Genomic DNA, 23,779 nt, shown 5'->3' on the forward strand with positions numbered 1-23,779 from the left:
ATATATATATATATATATAGTATATAAACGATACTCAAGTTATGCGTGAGAAAGTGGTACAGCACGTAATGGAGCAAAGGTATAAGTTTTCTAACTTTTCTCATAACAGAAATATTTAATAATACTTCTGGTCTCTGCTTTACTGAAATGTCCCCAACACTATTACTAAAATTCAATACCTAAAGAACTTTGATATTATCGTGGAAAATATATTATCGTGGAACTTTGCACTTTGATATTATCATGCACTTTGATATTATCGTGGAAATCTCTGGAAAATAATTAATATTGAAATCAAGTACTTCCAAGCGGGAAAAATCTAGACTATGAGAAAATTTGTTTAATATATTGCTTAAAGCTAATTTAGGTGTATGGTTAGAAGAGGGGCTTAAGAATTAGAATATTTTAATGCATTGGTACTGTGCATTCGACTTGGTTACCATTAAAGTTTGTATGTTGCGTAAGATAATTTTGAAAGTTAACCAAAGAAATAAAAGATAATGATATAAAAGACAATGATATAAAAGACGCATTTTTTCTAGAAGTCCTTCAAATTTCAAAAAAATCAAACAAATACTTCTTAAAAAAGCAAACAGAAATACTAAAAAATTTAAAATAAGTGTACCTGCAGCGAAATAAAGAGTTGGTAGCCAATCAGAGACATGCATTAACTGATTTGATATTATCGAATCCTTCAGTTTCAGAAGTGGGCTCCATATGAGGGCAGGAAGCCGAACACCTCCTTCCCATAGAGTACACTTCTTACCCCTCAATGGATAATTAGAAGAATATCCACCCCTTATACCATCTAGCTCACCTCCATTGTCAGATGCAAAAATAATTATGCTGTTTTCCAACATATTCCTTTGGTGCAAAGTTTCAATAATCTCGCCAACAGAATCATCCAATACCGATGTTATGGCTGTAATAATAAAAATGAGCATTATTTTTCTGCATTTAATAAGAGAAATAAGAAAAGTCTATGTGATAGTGTCTCCTTTTGTGTATCGAAAGTCTACTTTAAGAGCTGAATGTTAAAGAACATTGGATTACTAGTCAAGCCAACATAAAGTTGTTCCAATTCCTAAACTGGGGCCCTATTACCAACTCATCGAAACTTATTCCGCTCGGAAACTAGCTTTCATCGGATTGCCAATTTCGTAAAACCCACTTTGCCTTTTCGTAAAACCCGAATCGAAATCGCCATTCCACACGATTCCGGTGAAATTGAAGTTTGTAGGCGGGGCTAACTTTGACCAATTAGAAAATTATTATAATTCTAATTTATTAATCTGGCAACGATATGTTTGCATTCTCTACTTCTATGCGAGTTAAAATCGCATTAACTTAAAACTGAAAGCTTAAAAATTCATACATTTTCAACGATTTTGTGTTCTAAAAGCCAAGTTTGTGTTTATTTGAAGTATAGAGAGTAGTGTAGAGTGAAATTACAACGTAGTATTTTCAAATGGCTTCACGTACAAAAATTAATATTCGCCTCTAAACAATGATTGTGGAATGCCTAGAAAACAATCCAGATTAAAATAAAGGAAGCCTTACCGGCATATCTGGCGTAATTACCACTATAAATATTAAATACCAAATCACTATCTACTATATAAGACATGTTAACTTGCATCCATCTTCAAGTACCTTTAGATAGTTCAAGGTTAACACAGTCGATAGTTAAATCCCCACACATGCATATTTCAAACAATATAGGAAATTCTAATAGCTAACTTTGGTAATTCCTTTTTATAGCTAAGATTCTATTGTTTTTTGTACATATTTTTTTTGTGTAGCTTTTGTTATTAATTTCCACAATCCGATATTATTCATTTCCACTACTGAATTTCGCCCATGAGTAACACCATTTTAGAAAAACTAATTTCCAATCTAAATTAACTTCTAAATTTTGTTGTCGGGATATTGGAATACCCAAAATCTTTCTGGCCGATAGATCTTTCTTTTAATAGTGTTTCGATCACTTTCTTCAGCAATAGCTAGCTGTATGACGGAAAACAGCGTCATTTTGTTCACTAAAATAAACAAACTCTTATCGGAATCTCGATTTCGCTTACTCTTAAACCTGCCGGAATGGGATTCGTAATAACTTCGCATCGGAATTTAGTTCCGAGCGGAATCAAGAGCTCGTAATACGACTTAACTGACATTCACGGATTTATGACGTCACGAGAGCTTCATTTCGATCGGAATTAGATTCCGTGAAGCTGGTAATAGGGCCCCTGGGATGATGGTCATCAAAAGGTTAGATGGTATTTGGTGGGAGTTAATGATGATAACCATCTTATTCATATTGGCCCATCATAGAAAACCCATTCATAAACTTTGTCTTGGGTAACCAGAACTACAGTAATTTTAAATTAAAGCCCAAATTAAAAACTACTGTAATTGTACTTTGGTCGTGAGAGCTCATCATTTGTTAAGATACTAAAATGTTATTGTTTAGAACTGTACAAGACAAAACTTATGATGGTTTTTCTTTGATGGACCAACATGAATAAAATGGTAACCATCATTAGATGCAATCACAATCCATCTTACTATTGTGATGGTACCATCAAAACTGACTATCACCTCATATTTGGAAATGGAACAACTTTATGTTGGGCAAACATGAACAAAACACTATGGTTTGTTGGTATTTTTCAATGGTCCAACAAAAAATCGATCAAGAGCCAACGTATTTTGATGGAATTTTTCAATGGTCCGAGAAAAAATCCATCAATAACCAACATGGTTTGATGAGATTTTTTAACTGGTCCAGCAAAAAACTTCATTCGGAACCAACATATTTTGTTGGTTTGCAACTTACATTTCATGAGGTTCAGACGTTGTGGCTACTTTACACATCTTCAGATCGATGAGTACCAATTTGAATGAGGTCTCGAAATTGTGGAGAATTTAACCCCAGTGTACTACTTGTTTTAGAGGAGAGATTTACTTTAATTTTATTTTCTGTAATTTATGAATAAAAATAATAAATGTAATACAACTAAGAGTCAATCTAATTTAAAAACCCTATGCTGCATGAAAAGTATCACTTAGATGCTAGGCAATATAACATTTCGGTAAAAAATAAAATATGTAGTGCTTTTTTTGCGGAGGGGGTATTTTTGATATCATATCTAATCTACTTGCTTAAAAATTCATTGCATAATTTGTCTCTAATGAAAAAGGAAGCATTACAGAAATATACGTGAAAGAAAGAAATTGTACTAAATATTGAGAAACGGGCAATAATGAATTATTCTGAAGTGTATAATGAATTTGATTACTGGTTTTTATTTTAAGCATTTAACTATTTTCTCTAATATCAATAATAATAGTTCAAATAATAATATTAAAGCAGCGTGAAAAGTTCTATGCAGATATATTAGTAAATAATGTTTAGTAATAATGCTTCCTATAGATTATAACAGTGATATATCATAGATTTATTTATAAAAACAATTAAAAAAACTTTAAATATGAAGCTTATTAACAAAAGAAATAAAGATAAGCGAATAATAATAAAATAATAAATCCATACATTACACTCTTTATTATGCCTTCACCTTCAAGTTACAAGCTTTAGTAAAATACACACTCAGACTTGAATGTGTATTTTTTCTCCGGTTCCATTTCTTGAATTCTTTTTGTTTTTTTAGCTTCTTTTTCTCTATTTTCTTCGAATTCCGATTTTTGTTTTCTATCTTCAATCAACGAACTTAATCCTTTCACAAAATATTCTTCATAATTTTCACTTACTATTATGTATTTTCAACCCCGTTTGGACAACAACAATCATTAAAACTCCCACCTTTCTTTTCGCAAGAAATACAATCTTTATAATTGGCAATACAAACAGTCCAGTTTGAAATCGAAAATTATTACAGAATAATTAAATTCAAAAAATACACTTCGAAGTTGCGAGACTGTGATAGCGATGATTCTTATCTCCCAGATTAAATTAAACAAAGCGATTTAAATGATGAAACTTAACACATATCAGCAGAAAATAAATAAACAATAATAAAATAATAATACTAATAATATCTAGTAAGATGAATTTTGTGAAGTAAAGCTAAATTCAAGCATTATTTTCCTGTTTTCTGTATGGCAGCGCAATGTATTCAGTTATAAGCATTCAAGCTTGTATGAAACGCTTTTTCCCCTAAAAAGGTCTTAAAATGTTTCAGAAACAAACGAACAGCAGACAGAAATAGAATGTTTCAAACAAATGCGAAGCAGACGCTTTAATATATTTTTTAAAAAAATCACAACGTTCCTGGTTCTTTAGTTTTAAAGTTTTCTTAAATAAAAGAAAGATTTCGGAAACAAATCTACGACCCAAATTGGTGACGTGCATGTACAAAACGATTGGAGTTATAAGAGTAGTTTTTTCACTAATGTAAGCTCAAGAATTTGTGAAAAATGTCTTCATATGTTGAAGTAATTTTATTTGTAAAAAAATGTGCATTGAAAGGAAAAAACAGTGAGCAAAAACACTTACCAGCTTGTATTCTACGGTTTATATTTTTGATGTATTTAAACTTTCTTATAACCTCTGCCGGGGCTTGAACAGGATTAAAGGCGTTGCCTGACGAATGAACTGCTATGTGTGCTAAATACAAGAACAAGGGCTGAAAAAAGATTCTTCTTACAAAATAATACAAATTTGTTTGACAATGGTCACTTATGCTTGAGGACACAGTTTTTAAAGAAGTCTCAAAAGTGACTAACAATTTGGATAGGTACATATTTTATTTACGTCACACTAAAGATGCACGATGGGCTATTGGCGATGGTTTGCGAACCACCCTAGAAGATGATGGGATGACATACCATCACAATTTTGCTCCTCTACACAGGGGATGGCTCCTCCGCTCTGGTAGCCCCACGACCTGCGCATGAAGTCGATCACTTTAAGATAGAATAGTTTAACAAGGACCGAGACCACGCACTCTCGGAGCTAACTATTCGAAAATAAATTTAAGTGAAACGGTAGGAGAGAGATATAAATGTATAAATTGCTATATTCCGTAAAGATCATCAAGAGATGACGCTGCTTATTCGATGAAATAATGTTTTCAAAATAACCATCATTTGCAGCAGCAACGTGGCATAATCTGAGGAAATACATGAACACGCGAAATATTTTCAGTTAGATTGGTCTAATATGCAACAAGAAAACATTGTTTTACAATTTCACTCAGTCAGCAGCGCCACCATTTAATTAACTCTGAAACTATTGTTGAAACTTTTTAGGAACAAATTTTCTGGTTTTCTGAATAAAACGCATTCTTACATTTTTTTTTTAAGAAAATTGTATTATTGTATTAAAATTCAGCACTGACAACAGTGATGACGTAAAGTATTCTCAGTGGTTGACAGTTCATGGGTTAGAATCCTTTAGCAATCTTGCTGACCGCGAGGGTTTCGGTGGTTTCCCTCGCCATGTAACGCAAATGCCTCACATAAGAAAGTCAATCCCAGGACTTTTCTTATGTGAGGTCAGCTCCCTGAACACTACACAGTTTGGTCGACAGAACCCCTTTCGACCGCTCTCTTGACTAAATTATTAAGTTCATATTTTCCTGATTACGCCCAGGATTCAAACCCAGGACTTTTCTTATATGAGGTCAGCTCCCTGAACACTACACAGTCCGGTCGACAGAACCCCTTTCGACCGCTCTCTTGACTAAATTATTAAGTTTATATTTTCTTGATTACGCCCAGGATTCAATCCCAGGACTTTTCTTATGTGAGGTCAGCTTCCTGAACATTACACAGTCCGGTCGACAGAACCCCTTTCGACCGCTCTCTTGGCTAAACTATTAAGTTCATATTTTCCTGATTACGCCCACATTTTAAAAGAATCAAGATCATTAGAAAAAATATTAAAGTTAGTTNGGAGTTATAAGAGTAGTTTTTTCACTAATGTAAGCTCAAGAATTTGTGAAAAATGTCTTCATATGTTGAAGTAATTTTATTTGTAAAAAAATGTGCATTGAAAGGAAAAAACAGTGAGCAAAAACACTTACCAGCTTGTATTCTACGGTTTATATTTTTGATGTATTTAAACTTTCTTATAACCTCTGCCGGGGCTTGAACAGGATTAAAGGCGTTGCCTGACGAATGAACTGCTATGTGTGCTAAATACAAGAACAAGGGCTGAAAAAAGATTCTTCTTACAAAATAATACAAATTTGTTTGACAATAGTCACTTATGTTTAAGGACACAGTTTTAAAAAGAAGTCTCAAAAGTGACTAACAATTTGGGTAGGTAGATATTTTATTTACGTCACACTAAAGATGCACGATGGGCTATTGGCGACGGTTTGCGAAACATCCTAGAGGATGATGGGATGACATGCCATCACAATTTTGCTCTTCTACACAGGGGATGGCTCCTCCGCTTTGGTAGCCACACGACCTGCGCATGAAGTCGATCACTTTAAGATAGAATAGTTTCACAAGGACCGAGACTACGCATTTTAGAAGCTAACAATTCGAAAATAAATTTAAGTGAAACTGTAGGAGAGAGATATAAATATATAGATTGCTATGTTCGGTAAAGATCATCAAAAGATGGCGCTGCTTATTCGATGAAATAATGTTTTCAAAATAACCATCATTTGCAGCAACAACGTGGCGTAATAATCTGAAGAAATACATGAACACGCGAAATATTTTCAGTTAGATTGGCCTAATATGCAACAAGAAAACATTGTTTCATAATTTCACTCAGTCAGCAGCGCCACCATTTAATAAACTCTGAAACTATTGTTGAAACTTTTTAGGAACAAATTTTCTGGTTTTCTGAATAAAACGCATTCTTACATTTTTTTTTTAAGAAAATTGTATTATTGTATTAAAATTCAGCACTGACAACAGTGATGACGTAAAGTATTCTCAGTGGTTGACAGTTCATGGGTTAGAATCCCTTAGCAATCGTGCTGACCGTGGAAGGTTTCGGTTGCTTTCCTCGCCCTGTAACGCAAATGTGGGTTGGTTCCATCAAAAATTTCGCCATAAAGGCGAATTTCTCCCAATACTTGATCCAGGGATTCTCTTGTCATCTGCATTATGTTCCAAAATTACAAGGATTGGTAGTTGGTTTGAGCATTGGTAATCGTAAGCCGAAATTCGGGTCGGCCGTTCAACTACAGTTACAAAATAAAATAGTCATTTCGTCACTTTGACATAATTTTCATTCGGAGCAAATACCAGGAAATGGTTTCATCAAAAACAAAGAAAATTTCATGGAATTTGAGAATCCATTTTTACAGGGAACTTGTTAATTCAAAAAATTCAGAAAATAGTAATAATAATGATAACAATTTTTTGTATAGCATGCTAAAACTATTTTTTTATATATTTGTTATTAATTATTGTTTTATTTAAAAATGCTGGAAAACATTTTGAACTGTTAGACATTCAAAGTCAAACATAATTATTAACTATGTAACTTTAAATGACGAAATATAAAATTTGGATAAAATAGGTCACGTAGTTAATAACATATAATATTTTAAAACTTGATTACTCAGCTTTTAGCTATACGCCTTTTTTTTAAACATAAATTCATAGAAACTATTCAGCCGATTTGATTCGAATTTTGTATTTTGGCATCATAGTTAGACATTTTAAAATGAGGCAAAATTTCACATACCCTATAGTTCAAATGTCTTTTGACCAATATTATTTTGATAACGAAAAATAATAAATAACCTTTAAAAACTGTGTTTTACTTCAAATTTCTTTTGTTATTAAATTCAAAAAAAATTATAACTCTGCGCAAAAAATACTTTGATTTCTATAAATAGTGTCAGAAATATAGAGAAATGCGTAAAATAAGAAGCTAAGCAATTTTTTCCAATGCCACACTAGTCATTCAGGTATCAGTATTACAGATTCATTAGCTACTCTTCAACCCAGGTTCAAACCCAGGACTTTTCCTATGTGAGGTCAGCTCCCTGAACACTACACAGTCCGGTCGACAGAACCCCTTTCGACCGCTCGATTGACTAAATTATTAAGTTCATATTTTCCTGATTACGCCCAGGATTCAAACCCAGGACTTTTCTTATGTGAGGTCAGCTCCATGAACACTACACAGTCCGGTCGACAGAACCCCTTTCGACCGCTCGATTGACTAAATTATTAAGTTCATATTTTCCTGATTACGCCCATGTCTTAAAAAAATCAAGATCATTAGAAAAAATATTAAAGTTCGTTCTTGTGTTTAATTCTGTTCATAAATATATCGTCTGCTCAAATTAACTAGCATGTTTAAGAATGGCCCCTTGAACCATTAAAATTGTATCTTAACAAGCGAAAATCTGATACTTAGATAAAAAATAATTAAGGTGACCATATGAATAGTAAGTTGTATCCCTTACATGCAGATTAATATACATATTACATGTGTTTTAAGTACTTAAGCAATAGTAAATAAATAAATACATAGTCACAACTCAATTTAGTTGGTATTCAAATCCTAAAAAAGGTTACTATATTGCGTACAACACCATGCTAATTTTGGAGATAACGTGATAAACTGGTAACCCGAAAAGAGCAACGATAAGCTATTCACACCTTTTTGTGCTTATAAACGTGTGATGTCATGGCAAATGCAAGTATGGGAATGTAAATATGAAGTTTACTGACCAGTGAAAAAGATGTCGTGGCCTTTCTACAAAAATACTACATTTTACAAGACAATCGGGAATGTTATTAGAGTTTGCTCCGGTAGCATTTTTTTTTTGCTGTGGCTGTTTATGCTATGTAGCCAATATGGTAGCGATAGTACGTAAGTAGCCCAAATGTTTTTCAAGTTACCTTTGTAGAATCATGATTCCAAATAATGTTTCTAGCTTTTTCGGTGAAAACATGAGTAGCATATTGACCTCGAAAATCTCTTACCAGCCTTGTTTGATTATAAAGATCAATTCCAAAATAATTCTGAAAAAAATAATGAAAGCAAATTCAATTAATTAACAAAATACAAATATGAAATGTTTGTGAGTATTTATATATTTCTCTTATGAGACACCAGCATCACTGGCATTTTGCGAAGGTGGGAACAATTACTGTGACAATTTTTAAAGCGCTGAAGCAGCCTTTGAATGGCGAGCATTCTGCTAATGAAATTGGTAGGTTTAGTACTTTATTTGCCTCGTACTAGAGCTGCACAACGGGCTATTGGCGACGGTTTGGGAAACATCCCTGAGGATGATCCGAAGACAGGCCATCACAACTTTGCGAAGCCACTTCCTCAATTTAGACATAGATCTGAAGGAGAAGGACACTTTCTCCAGATCCCTGTACCCATGCTACGTCTCAGAGGCCGACCAATGGACTTTCGATTCCACATATTACACGAGTACGTATATCGCATGTTCTTGGTGGGTCTTAGCACAGTTGAGGATCGAATCCTGGCCCCTCATGACCAGCGTCTGATTGTCTTACCACTGGGCTACCACTGCCGTTTAATGAAATTGATACATGAGATGATAATGATGAATTAATAATAAAATTGGTAAATATGCTTTTTGCCATTTTCTCTAATCCATTAATTCTCCTAAATCTTTTCCTTACCTAGTTCTTCCATCAAGCTCTTTAATTGTGCTTTTCAGCTTTGAGCATGATTTCGTTATGTTTCTCAGAACTGATTTATTGATTCTTTAATTATTTTTTATTCACCCCATGTGGAGAACGGGTATTCAGCTAGTGTTATAGATAATCGATTGTTATATGCCTTATTAACTATTCATATGTCTCTTTATCTTTAAGACACACTGTACTTTAACATAAAAATCTACTGTGACGAGTTACAAACTTTTCAATATATATCTATGCGTATTTACCTCTTCTCTGAAACAAATTGAGTTTGATTCGTGAAAGTTCATCTCAATTTCAAATAATATCATTTTTTAAAATATCACTGATTCTGAGCATCAGCCTGACTAGTTTTCACCCATCAGAGTGTTCAATACTCTGAAAGAACAATTCCTTCGCCCAGAAAAATAAAAAGAGCTGACGTAAAATTATCCTATGTGGTAGAGTATTTTTGCCGTAAGGCTAACCATGGCAAGTTTTCATGGTTTTTCCTTTCCATGTAAAGCAAAGGCAGGATTGTTTCATCAAAAAGTCCTCCTGGTAGGAAAATTTCTCCCGATACTTGACCCAGGAGTTCCCTTGTCTTCTGGATAGGGTTCAAAATTACAAGACTACGGAGTTGAACATTAGTAGGCGTAATCTCAAAATTGGGTCGGCTATTCAAAGATGGTTATAAAATGTATATTACCAAGCCATGATGTGTCAGAGGACAGAGCGTTCGCCTTCTAATAAGGGGAAACGTGTTCAAAATCTCGGCGATAGCTGGTCATACGAATTTTGCACTCGGCTAGTACCGATCATTGTGCTGACGTAAAATATCCTCAGTGGTAGACGGAAATGGGTTAGATCCCCTTACCATCAGACTAGCAGCAGTTGATTTTCGTGGTTTTCATCTCCTTGTAACGCAAATGCGGTTTAGTTCCATCAAAAGTCCTCCTCGAAGGCAAATTTTTCCCCAATTCCTGATCAAGGAGTTACCTTGTCTTCTAGATTAAGTTCAAAATTGCAAGTCTACGGAGTTACGATCCGTAGTAGGGTGCACGATCATTAGTAGTCGTGCACCCTAAAATTGGGTAGGCTGTTCAACGACGGTTATAAAATGAAATGTATATTACCAAAACTAGTTACGCATCATTGGTCTCAATAATAGTATTAATAATAGTTTATTTAGTAATAGTAATAATAATAAAATAGTACTCGATAGTAGTTTTTTGACGTTTCTCCTAAACGTATTCGCACCTTTTCTCCATCAATTTGGCTTTTTGATAGGTGGCTTACTTTTTTATTGCAACTAGAACCAATTACCAAAATTATTTGTGCCTCATTGGTGTCTAACATGTTTTATGATTTTTTTTAACTTTTTTCCTAAACAATTAAGTACCATTACTTCATTTATTCTGTTTACAGTACAAAGCTTATTATTACCCATTGGCAAATTGGTATTGTTTTGGGTTTGATGGAGTGCGCACCTTATTTGGACGTCATCACACTTTTCAACTGTGTTCAAGAGTAATAGTAAACAGTGCGTGTGCGTCGTCATAGCATGCGTTGCTATGGCATAAAATATTTATTATAATAATTAATGTATGCATATATTTAAAATGGAAGATTTATTCTCATTACAAATTGATGGTTGTTTACCATTGCAAGCTCACATACAATTTTTTTTTTAAATTCCTTTTTAATTTATGGTTAATATAAAAGTTTTTCAGCAAACTTTACAATATTACAATATAATAACTTTGGTAATATTGTGAAAAGTAAATTTCTCATAATGTCTTACAATTTAGTTTTCATTATTTTATTTCGCATGTTTGATTATACAAATCTTATGATAAAAGTAAACTTAACTTACTTTATTGCTTAATAATTGCAAATGATTAAAAAAATTATTATAAATCATAATATTCAAATTTGTGTGACCTATACTCTTCGGCGAGCTGTAAAAATTAGTCATAATTATTTTTAAATTAATCATTTTTTTATTCCTGGTAATAGGTACTTGGTGAAAGGTACTGCCTCAATGTACTTTAATAAATTCATGCTAATGTTAGGAAAAAAAATTGGATTTTTATGAGAAAACTAGATTATATCATGTGATTTAACGGTTCATTGAGAAATCTCCGGCGGGTCATAAATTTTAAAATTACTTTCATATATTCAGATTATAAAAAGTGATATCTTTTAATACAATGCATTGAATAATCTTAATCATTTAAATTTGTATTTTTTTGGAAATTTTATAAAAATTGAATGACATAAATTATTATTTGTGTCAGCACAAAATTATGATTATGAATTAAAAACAGTTTTCGTATTTAATAATAATAATGAGTAAAGATAATTAAATTGCATTAAAACATTAATCAATATGACTTCATAGGGCAAAGTAAAAAGGGATTTGAGATGTTTTACATCAACAACAAAAAATCTGAAAATTTGAACATCTTTGGCTTCATAAATAGAATGGCGATTTTATACTTTCCTTCTAAATAAAATCCTTAAAATCCTGTCGAAAAAAATTTATGGAATACCATTTCATTTGACGTATTCACAACGAGCATCTGTTAAATTTTTCTTCAAATTACACAACATTGTGGCAAATTTGGCAGCAAATGGTTGCAACATTGTGGCAGCAAATTGTTGCAAATTTGAACACATTATTATTGTATTAACATTTAGAAACACCATTTTTTGTATAACTTCGTAACAAATTTTGATTTAAAAAAAATTTATTAATTAAATTAACTAATTTTGATAGTAGAATTGGTAAAATTTGAATTCTGATAGAAATATTAATTTCTTCCCTAAGCAGAACTCACTAAATTGTATTCTTCTATTTTATCCCTTCTTTCTTTAATGTAAGCCTTATTTTTGGGATCATAAAGTATGTAACTTTTCGTAACGTAAAATTATGCATACTTACCCGTATATCAGGAAGTTCAGTTATAACTTGTGAGGTATAATCATAGTAATCTAGCAAACCGTTGTAGTAACCGAAAAATGAATCAAACCCTCTATATGTTGGAGTATATTCTTTTGTCATATATCCAAGATGCCACTAAAATAAAAAATAAATTTTTACATTATTTTATGTCAAGCTAAGGATTTTAAAAATGTCTATTACATTAAATCTCAATCAGCATAATCAAATAGTTTAAGCAATTTGAACACGCAGCAAGATTTTCCGTTAAAATAAAAATCTATCACTGAGAAGCCAAATTATGGTCATGTCATATAAACATAATTTGAAATTTTATAAATTTTAAAACTGTATATTTTATTTAACAAATATTTAATTATATGAATAATATGCAACAAGAAATGAATTTTTTGTGTAGAAAGAATCAATGATAGTAACTTTAAAAAATAATGTTTTCACATTTTTTGTTATGCTGCGTGTGTGTATATGTCATGCCAAAGCATGCTTCAGTCTAGCTGTAAAACCCTGAAATATTCTTTGTTACTTTTCAATTACTCAAAAATTTATTTATCTAACTGTATAAAAAAATGGTTTAGTGATTACATCCATACTGCTAGGCATAATGAGCACAAAGCAGTAATTCAGATGAATAATTTACCTACTGTGCAAACAGCCATCTTGTTATTACCTGGGAATAAGCTTAAAATGTGTGAGATTATTCCTTTCAATGAGTATCATGCAAGTTTTATTCCATATAGAATAAAGTATGCATGGCATCTTTTCTTTTAAACTTTGAAGTTATATCATTCAGATTGATTTTAAAGTATTAAATAATAATTTTTATTTAATAAGATACTTTTCCATAATAAGTATGCTGATCACAAAAAGAAAATTAAATATTAAAATAGGAAATGTATATTTCATTTACCAGCTAAACTATAAAAGTGATGTAAGCGAGACATAAACATTAGGTTTTAAGAGGAATAAGTTTATTTTAATAAAATTCGAAACTCTCAATAAATCAGGAGCTTTTGTAAAACAACTACAAAAATATGGATTTCGGTTAGAGTAAAAGATCCGCCCGCGTCTATTTTGCAAGGAAGAGGAAGAAGAAAAATATTCTTACGAATATTACAACTGTTGTTGTTGTTGCTTATCCCCTTGGTCTAGAGCCCTTGACCAAGTCCAGAAGATCATGTCTCATCAGCAAGTCATAGACAGTCTCTCCATCACTAGTTTGTTAAATACATTGCACTTTAATATTCAACTTTAGAACCATGTTTATTTTTGTGACAGTTTCTGAAGCAACTTTGACTGTATATTGTTTGTTAAGTCAAATATTTTACATAAAATTATATTTCAATAAATTTTTAAATTTTGATAGATTCATTGTTTGGAAACTTCCCCATGTAAGAATAAATTTAAATTTTATTTATATTTTTTAGCAGCATAGTAATTTATAAATCTCGGCTATTTAACATAATCACTTTAACGTTTTCGCTTTTGTTCATTTACGTATATTTCATAATTAATAAATTTTTTAAAGAAATTTAAAATTTTGAATAAATTTTTCTATACAAATGTCATAATTATAGATAGGTTTCATAAAACAATACATATTTTTTTCCATAAAGAATAAATAATTTATGTCTGAAAGGTAACAGCATATGTTTTTTACCAATAATCAGTTCATAATTTTGCTAACTTGAAAACTAATTATTTAAAGGAGGAATAATATGTACCTTCCCAATCATGTGAGTAGAATAACCCAATGATTTCAAGTGTTGAGATAACGTTATCTCTTTTAGTGGTAGGCCACTTTTTTCTCCTGGTTTTAATACACTGTGCTGCAGACCTGAAATTTTTAAAAACCAATACATTTTTTTAAAAAATTCTCCCTGAAAAAAGATTTAAAATATTCCTGCTTGCTAACATTAAAAAATCATGACCATTCCTATTTCTAGTTCAAGCAAATAGAGCAAGCGGTGAACTTTTCAATTCTAAACACCAAATCAATGGGAATGGATTATTCTTAGGAAAAATATGAGTGTAGGGAATACCAAGCAATGTACCTTAACCTTGAAAACCCCTTAACATAAGGAAGAGGGGGGAACTATATACCGGGCAATATGATTAGTATGCTTTTATCACGTTTACCAAAAGAGCTGGTTATTGTTAATAATCAATGGATATTCAAGCAAATTACCATATATACTTGGATAACAAACCGACAGGAATGTGTGAGCCATTCGATCGAATCGCTCGTTGTAGTGGCTATATCACCTAGTTCAGTATAGCCATTTTTAAAAACTTAATTTTGGATGCGATGTGACAAAGCGGTTGTCAATTGATGAAGTTTTTTTTTTAAGAAAAAATACTATTTTGAATGGGTAGTAGTAATCTTAGCATGCAAAATTCTTTATCTTAGCATTAAAAAAAAATTCAGGAATTTAACTTGCATGTGAAAACGATGTTTCAAAATGAATAAATAATAAAAAAATAAAAAAAAACAGGAGCATTTTTGTAAGAGATAGAGAGAGAAAATTTTTCTTAGTGTCAAAACACAAAATTTCTGCGTTTAGTCACTTAGAAAATTCTTGTTGATAGAACCTTGCCATTATTTGTGCTTTATTCACTTTGATTTGCTTTATTCATACGTCGTACAGTATGCTTTATCTTTGTTTGAACATTTTAAATAGTTTCTTTTTAAGTATCGGTTGAATCCCATGGAATTCTAAATATTGATGACTGCATATTTATAAATACTAGTATTCTAGAACTGCAGTTTAACCTTAAAGAAATCCACAGATAAGTAATTAAGTAAGAAAGTTTAAACTCAGATAAGACAATCACATAACCTTACATTGAATTATAGGAAAAAATCCTAGTTTATTGCTCTTATACAAATGGTTTAAAGAATATCATAAAGAGGACTTTTTCTGCAAATTAAATTTTAAAAAATGCAGATATTTTCTTGTCTTCGAAAACAAAAAATCTGCAGAATTCTTAAATAAAAACCTAAAAAAACGTTCTGCAGATTTACGACATGTTCTTTTTTGACTGAGAGCCTGTAAGTTACTTTAATATGTTTGCTTCCCATATTATTTCTTTAATCAGTCATAATACATGATATTGTGTGCTACAGCGTAAAGATGTGTTTTCGTTATTTGCTATCGAAATAGGCTTAAGGTGGCATAGAGCAGAATTCTCTATATATATGGCAACACAACATACACACTTTCTCCATAAGCGTGGGAACAGTTGTGGGAGAAGGAAGTACGTTAATTTCTGTTTTGATTTTCAAATACAGTTGTGGGAGAAGGAAGTACGTTAATTTCTGTCTTGATTTTCAAATACAGTTGTAGGAGAAGGAAGTACGTTAATTTCAGTTTTGATTTTCAAATATAGTAAAGGGAGAAGGAAGTACGTTAATTTCAGTCTTGATTTTCAAATACAGTTGTGAGAGAAGGAAGTACGTTAATTTCTGTCTTAATTTTCAAATACAGTTGTGGGAGAAGGAAGTACGTTAATTTCAGTCTTGATTTTCAAATACAGTTGTGGGAGAAGGAAGTAGCATTAATTTCTGTCTTGATTTTCAAATACAGTTGTGGGAAAAGGAAGTACGTTAATTTCTGTCCTGATTTTCAAATACAGTTGTGAGAGAAAGAAGTACGCTAATTGTCTTGATTTTCAAATACAGTTAAAAACTTTTTAGTTATTAAATTATATAGAATTCCAAACTGCATTAAATATAGTTCTTAAAGAAAACGCCGTGGAAAATTTTGGAAAATATTTTTGGCAATTAAATACGAAAGAGGAAAGATATCGTAGAACTTTCCCATGCAAGTGAGAAGGTGGGAGGGGGAGTGTCAAGACATGGAATTGGTCCTCTCCCCAAATGGCGTATTCCAACGTTGCGATCGTGAATAACTGTTCATATCTGGCCAATGATTGACCGTCCACATAATTTAGTGAAACTTATTACGACGATGATGTGGTAAATGTTATTATTATGATAATATAATTTTATTTTACCTAATCTAATAGGATATTTTCCAGTGAGAAGAGATGCTCTTGAGGGGGTGCACATAGTTTCTCCATAGTAGTTGTTCAAAAGAATACCATTCATCGCCAAGGCGTCTATGTTAGGCGTCGGAATTTCTGGAGATCCATGGAAACTCACATCATTCCATCCCTAGGGGAAAATATGTATATTTTAACGAAGTCAATGTTATAGTTATGTTTTAGAGGCTAAAATAAAACGAAATATATGAAGAAAAAATTTATTATCAAACTAGCGTTTGTGTCAATACATACATTTAATCGATTATTTCTGTAAACTTAATTTAGTTAATAAATTATATTTGGACACAGTATTAATTCTTTAAATATTTGATACATAATAAAGTAAGCAAAATATTAAATATTTATCTTCATTAAATTTCACTTTTCTCGACGTAGTTAACTACTATAATTTCCTTCATAAAACTTGATTCCATTAACATATTCTGTCACCTGTACTTATTTTCTTCAGTCGTCTGTTTTCAGAAAATTGCTTGAAATAATTGTAAATTAAGTTTAGGGAAAAAATGTAGGCCTTTTGTTACAGGGAACCGTTTAACAAAATACGAATTTACATTCTGCGGCATTTAAGATCCTATAAAGGTTTGCCATTGAGAAAGGTACAGAAATAACGTACAATATTAAAAACTCTACTAATAGCGCCGCAAATATCGCAACTTGTCGTCCTAATGTGTAAAATGATTTATATGTAACATAGTTTTAAAGAATCGAAGCTCTTACTGATTGTTCGCCAAATGTTTTGTACCCAAGTACTTGCAATTAATCACATGGTTGTATCTAATCAAGTTTTTGTGCACGGAATGTTAACGTTGCAGCTTTAAAACTTAAGTTTATTACAATGCTGAATCAATTTCCCGATCAGAGCTAGTTCAATACTTGCAAGCGAAGTCACGTGTATGTATTGAACCTCATTAGGTGACATAACGCGTGTCGTCGCGTGGTGCAAGTATCTAATTTACACTTTGTGGCAAGTAAGATCTTATTGTAACTCCGTTCTTGGAAGCCTGCAAGCGACGTCGCCGTAAATAAATCATGGCATTTGTCTTTCAGAAGCCAATCAGGTTCGACACACACGCTTACACGCTTAAAAAAAAAAGACATCACGAAGATGTATGCAGGAGATCGGTAGAATAAGATCCCACAATAGAATGTTTGGCAGAATGGCGAAACCAATCAACAAAAGAAGCCCCTAAGTTATAATGTTTAAGCTTTGCTCGTAGTACTTCAAATATCGGAGGCAATTCATTATCATGATATAAAAATAATATGCACCGAATAGCCATTACATTATGACCACCCTCCATCTATAACAATGGGCTCACCCAGATTTTTATGGTTTCTCGCCCAGGAACAATGTTTTCATGGGACACATTAGGTCCCATAATCCTCATAGAACAATCCCTGACGTCTGTAAGCTATTTGAACATAGTTGCAGACCTGGTTCACCCATTCATGGCAGCAGTTTTTCCTGCGGGTGATGGTGTTTACCAACAGGATAATGCACCATGTCATAAGGGTCGAATCGTCGAGGAGCATTCCAGTGACTTTCAAGTCATGTCTTGGCCCCCAAATTCACCTGACCTTAATCCAATAGAGCATTGATGGTTCTACTTGGAAAACCAAATTCGTGCTGCCACGCTACCCCCTCGCAATGTGAAGGAATTGCAGGACCAGTTGGTGAGCGCTTGGTACCAGATACCTCAGACTACCTATCAGCACCTTGGGGACTCAATGCCACGGCGGGTGCTAGCAGTTTTGAGGGCTTAAGGTGGTCCTACATGTTATCAGCAGGGTGGTCATAATGTAATGGCTCTTCGGTGTAAAAATGGTGTAGTATTAGAGAATCAGCACTCTTACTAATCGCGCACCGAATAATTTAATAATTAAATTATAATGCATCGAATAATTAAAATGCATCGTGAGGCCAAGATTTTACCTCAATGGAAGTCTTATAATATTATAACCATCGTTGAACAGCCGACCCAATCTTGAGTTTACGACTATACCAATGTTCAACTCCGTAGCCTTGTAATTTTGAACCCAGTTCAGAAGACAAAGTAACTCCTGAAGCAAATATTGGAAGAAATTTGCCTCCGTGGAGGACTTTTTGATAGAACTAACCCGTACTTGCGTTACACAGAGAAGAAAACCTCCCACGTTCAGCCTGATGGCAAGGGGAATCTAACTCATGATCCGTGTACCACTGAGGATATTTTTATGTCAGCACTGTGATCGGTACAAGCCGGTTGTGGAATTTTTATCAAACAGTCATCGCTGGGATTCGAACTCGGTTCACCTCATTGGAAGATGAATGCTGTATCCTCTAAACCACCACGGCTCTCTCAATGGAGATAACTAGGATCGGACAGTTGTACATAAGCCCTATTTAGGCTAAATAGTCGCGGAAAAATGCAGGCTTATTTCCGCCATTCTTGGTACGCTTAATATTGCATAATTAAAGGCTATAAAATATCGGGTGAGTTGTGAACAATCTTATCTAGACAAAATATTGGAGTGTGGCGGACTCCCTAGCTCTTTATACAATCAACATTCGTGAATATTGGTCCTATTATAACAAAATTAGAATGTTACTAAGGCTATGATGTCCAAAACTCTTATTAGCAGCAAGCCAAATATCGTACCTAAAATTTTCCCCAGTTTTCAATGCTATAACTGGATCCTAGTATCTAGTGTTTAAAATCTATAAAATTATGCCAAGAACATCTTAACGTGTGTGTGTATATAATTAGCTATATTCTTTAATTATTTATTTTAAGAAAATTGAATCATGAGACTTACCATATCATCCGCATATATTAGAATAATATGGGGAGACCTATTCAGAATGTCTTCTCCTCCGGCAGTTGAAAAAAGCACATAAAGGAAACATGTTAGAATATTCTTCATAATGTCGATCAATCAGCAAATAGCTCTTGAAAGACTTAACTGTAATACGAAATAATCTTGTTAATGTTAGAAAATGATATGCATGAACTATATATGGTTGCACGGCAAATATATTTAAACTTACATCATTAAAAGACAATAAGGCAAATGAAAGACCACGAGTTAATGCGTTCTAAAAAAATTCTTTTTCTTTTTTTTTTAAGAACAACATCCTAAAAGTCAATATATATAAAATGCTAACTAAATTAAACTGTACGAAAACATTGATTATAAATGCTAATGGAAGAAAATTGTATAAAATGATAAGCGAAATCCCGAAAGATGCAATTTAACATGAATATTGATAAATCTAGCTAAATTAGGCGGGTTTTGCAACTTAAAAACAAAATGAAAAGTAAATTAAAACGATGGAGAGCACTGGCTGCGCATAGATCTGTATGACAATTCTGATAGAATAAGTAGAATAAGTACTTGCTATTCTGATAATATAAGTACAGCCTTATTTCAAAACTGGAAAAAATGTCTGTTTTGTACTGTACACCAAAAAAGGCGTATTTTTAAACCAAAATAACCCATAAAGCCAAAATTCTTAAGAGTATTAAAATATCTCAATATCTAATATATTGTTTTAATGTCATAATTTTGAAATTGAATTACCTGGCCACGCGTGATTCATAGAACTATTCAACCAATTATTTCATTATAATTTTGCATTTTTCAAATTCTCATTCTTTTAGCTACTATGTAGATTTTTTTCCGACAATATACTAATCTATTTCATTTTATTTTTATTAGTATTTGAAGTTTTTGTTTAAACACTATCGTTCTAAATAATTGTCACGTTCTTTTTCAAGTCTCAGAATTATAAAAAATTAGCTGACCACAAGATATTATTGTGGTATAAGTGTGTTATCAGGCAAATGCCTTATTTCGTTAAACAAAAAATACTAAAAGTGGAAAATTTAAATAAATTTTTCATAGTCGTGCTAGTTTTAGAATCTCAAAAATCACTAAATTTAGGTTTCTCTTTACTAAAAAAGGATTTATTGATTGTTTTTAGATTTCAAGTAGTTTTATTGTTGTAATAGGTATTTTGAGAAAATTTCAAACTCGTTAGTTGTATATCTCTCGATTTCCCCGTACCATTTCATTTAACTGTGAAACCCGCTCTTTTCCCGTTCATGGTTTCCTTTCACCTTTTCTGTGATGTTTAATTGTTTATTTAGATCTGCGCTAACAGATAGCGTCAGTTGTCCATATTTTGTGAACTATATAAGCTTATTTTAAAACAGTTTACGCGGTTTTTTCAAATGTGCTGTTTGTTGCTTGAAAAAGTATGCCTGGCAACAGCAAAAAATTGCAAGGTAACACAAATTTAGGGCTAAATTTGCAAGGCAGGACTTTGCCTTGAACCCTGTTTCGAATTTTATCATATTAAACTTAATTTCTAATAAATGTTTTGTAACTATTTTGCTTTATTTTATTTGTAGATAAGTTTTACCTTCGTATTTCATAAAATATATCATAATTTCACCAAGATTAATTTTGCTGTTATATGATTTTTCTTTAATTTTCAATTTCCGACAGCCTTATTCCTTATAATCTTATTCGAAATTAAAAAGAAAAATTCTTTTGAAAACATTTTTCGAATATTTTAATTCTAAAATATATGTAGATTTGAAATTTATAATAAAAAAAAACACAATTTTTAAAAGTATTTTCATAAAACGCAGCGAGAGGGTTAGCATACTTTTTGCAGAAATTATGAATACAATTCTTAATTTCAGAAATCTAAATGTCTGAACATTGATTAAATTTGCCCTATTTACAAGTTCAAAATGTATAAATTGGTAAATGATTTCCTATTGTAAATAAAGAACAATTATTATTTTCAATTTAGACTTTGATTCAATAACATTCTAATTGTTGACTGTAATTATTTTTTATTTACATAAATATAAAATTAATATAAAAGTATGCAATTTTTTACATCATTTTAACGAATGTAATTTTACATTGCAAAATACAAAAGTAAACATACAAAAGTATTTGAGTAAAATCGGTAGAAACATTATCATAAAAACATACTCATAAGAAAAAAATTAAACTGGAGGAGTATAACTTTAAAAACATTACTTACTTAACGAAACCTAACTTGACTTAATTTTTTTATGAATCTAAATTAATCTAACAAATTAATTCTAGCAAAAGTAATTGTAATCTTAAACAAACTTTTTAAACAAGGATACATTTTAACAATATCGTTAACGAAATTCATTGAAGAAGTGAAGTTCAGATATTTATTTGCATCAAAACCTTACGCTAATAAAGTTTTATGGTTTTGTCTAAAAAAGAAATTGTTTTATCGATAAATATAATATTTTATGATTTTTCCAGATTTCTGAAACAAGTAAGAGTAACATAAGTAAAATGAGTTTTGTATCCGTGATTTGCTTGTGCCTCGACTTATATTTTTTAGTATATTTTTAGGCTACTCAAAACAGCCATAAATAACCAATTTTATTTTTCAAAAATGGATAATGTTTTAAAAAAAAGGATGTTTTAATGTAAGATATTTTATTTAAATTGTTACTAAGCATATTTAATAACAATTCTTACACTAATTTACTTTTCACTTAAAATTTATCATTACACATAATTCTGATGATGAATTTCAGATGCACCATCTGACTGGATTAACTTTTCCCCTTCATTTTATTTGGAATTTATGGAAATTTTGTGAATAAAAATACAAGTAATAATAATGAAAAAAATAACGCCAACAGTAAGAGAGTATTTACATAATATGCCACAATCTTTTGAACCATTTTAATTTTAGCTCATTATGCTTTAGAAAATTCACTTCTTAAAATTTCTGAGCAACTTCTAATAGGAAACCTGATAAGGAGCATAATTTCACGAAATGTTCAACACGCATAATATCCAATTAAATACAAAGAAATAAATTAACTTTTTTAAAACAAAAAAACAAAATAGTTTCATAAAAATAACTCACCCATTCAGAAGACTAATGTGTATCCATATAATATTGTAACATAATAATAATAATTCATGGAATATAAGCTTTACTTAAAAATTTTACGTGAAGATACGCTGAAGAAAATCGGCGAGAAATACTTTTTCGCAGTTACTGTTTCTAAAGTCTCCAATAAAGTGATGATATCACACGATTCTAGGAACTTAAAATTATCCAGGTGGCTTACTCGATGATTCTTAAAATGCGATGAAATCTTGACTGGAAATTTATTGTTTCATATTAACTTTATCCACGGTTGTATATCGACAATAGCAGAACGATAAAATGCTAAAAATGTCCTTTTTCGTTGATTTGATGACCCACTTGCACATTTTTCTATTTACTTCTGGGAGGGAATTATAAGGAATCTTCTAGCTTTTCGTTACATCAACCGAAACTTGAGTGAAATATAAGTTCAATAATCCCATTTTCTTTCCATCTTTTTTTTTCTGTTTCAAAAAGAGTAATTACGTTTCAAAAGTTTTCTTCCTTCATTTTTTTTCCTTGTTTCGAAATATAGTCTGAACAATATTTTATGACCCCAAGAATTACCAAATTGCCGGCTTTTTTTGAAGAATTTATGTTCCTATTTGAAGAAAACACAAGTCATTTCCACATACGAGGCACAAGTTGGTATCTGAGTTTTATTCAGCATCTTATGATAAACTCTTAAGAAACAGGATTTCTCTCCGTAACCAATTCTTTATAGCTGAATTCGCAAATTCGTATTCATAAATTCGTCAAAAGTATTATTCAAATGATGATACTTTATAAGCTTAAAAGCTAAATAAAATAATTAATTTATTGTATTTTTTAAAAAAATCGTATTTTACAATCAGAAATAAACTGATATAATCCTTTAAAGCTACACATCATAAAATGAGACAGCACGCAATATCAGAAGAAGTGTTTAAATATCTAGCTCATAAACTAGATATTTAAACTAGATATCTAATTCATTAACTCATAGCCATAATACAACGAAACTTTCTTAGAGTTGAGTATTTAGGATTCAATAAACTTGAATAATTATTTTGAATTCTTTTCAAGTTTCATCTCATTCTTTTACATTATCTTAATTGAAGATTTTGACGTAATACAGCAACAAATCACAAACGTTTCGTTTAAAAATCAGAGAAACCATCTACTGCAATATCTAATATCATAACAAGCCATGATTTTATGCTATATATATATATATA

At 31.5% G+C, this 23,779-nt stretch overlaps 1 protein-coding gene across 1 annotated transcript in view; it reads right to left on the bottom strand.

Moving 5' to 3' along the window:
• LOC122270221 (arylsulfatase B) overlaps positions 1–23,779 on the bottom strand; it is a 30,492-nt gene that overhangs the window by 5,356 nt on the left and 1,357 nt on the right. Inside the window, exons 2-8 of the mRNA XM_043046818.2 lie at positions 19,433–19,579; positions 16,586–16,745; positions 14,293–14,405; positions 12,554–12,688; positions 8,848–8,970; positions 6,048–6,177; positions 626–922 (exon numbers count right to left, since the gene is read on the bottom strand). Of these exons, the coding sequence (XP_042902752.1) occupies positions 626–922; positions 6,048–6,177; positions 8,848–8,970; positions 12,554–12,688; positions 14,293–14,405; positions 16,586–16,745; positions 19,433–19,540 (1,066 nt within the window). The 5' untranslated portion in view covers positions 19,541–19,579. The remainder of the gene's footprint in view (positions 1–625; positions 923–6,047; positions 6,178–8,847; positions 8,971–12,553; positions 12,689–14,292; positions 14,406–16,585; positions 16,746–19,432; positions 19,580–23,779) is intronic.

Source organism: Parasteatoda tepidariorum, chromosome 5 (assembly GCF_043381705.1).
Source record: "Parasteatoda tepidariorum isolate YZ-2023 chromosome 5, CAS_Ptep_4.0, whole genome shotgun sequence".
Taxonomy (NCBI): domain Eukaryota; kingdom Metazoa; phylum Arthropoda; class Arachnida; order Araneae; family Theridiidae; genus Parasteatoda; species Parasteatoda tepidariorum.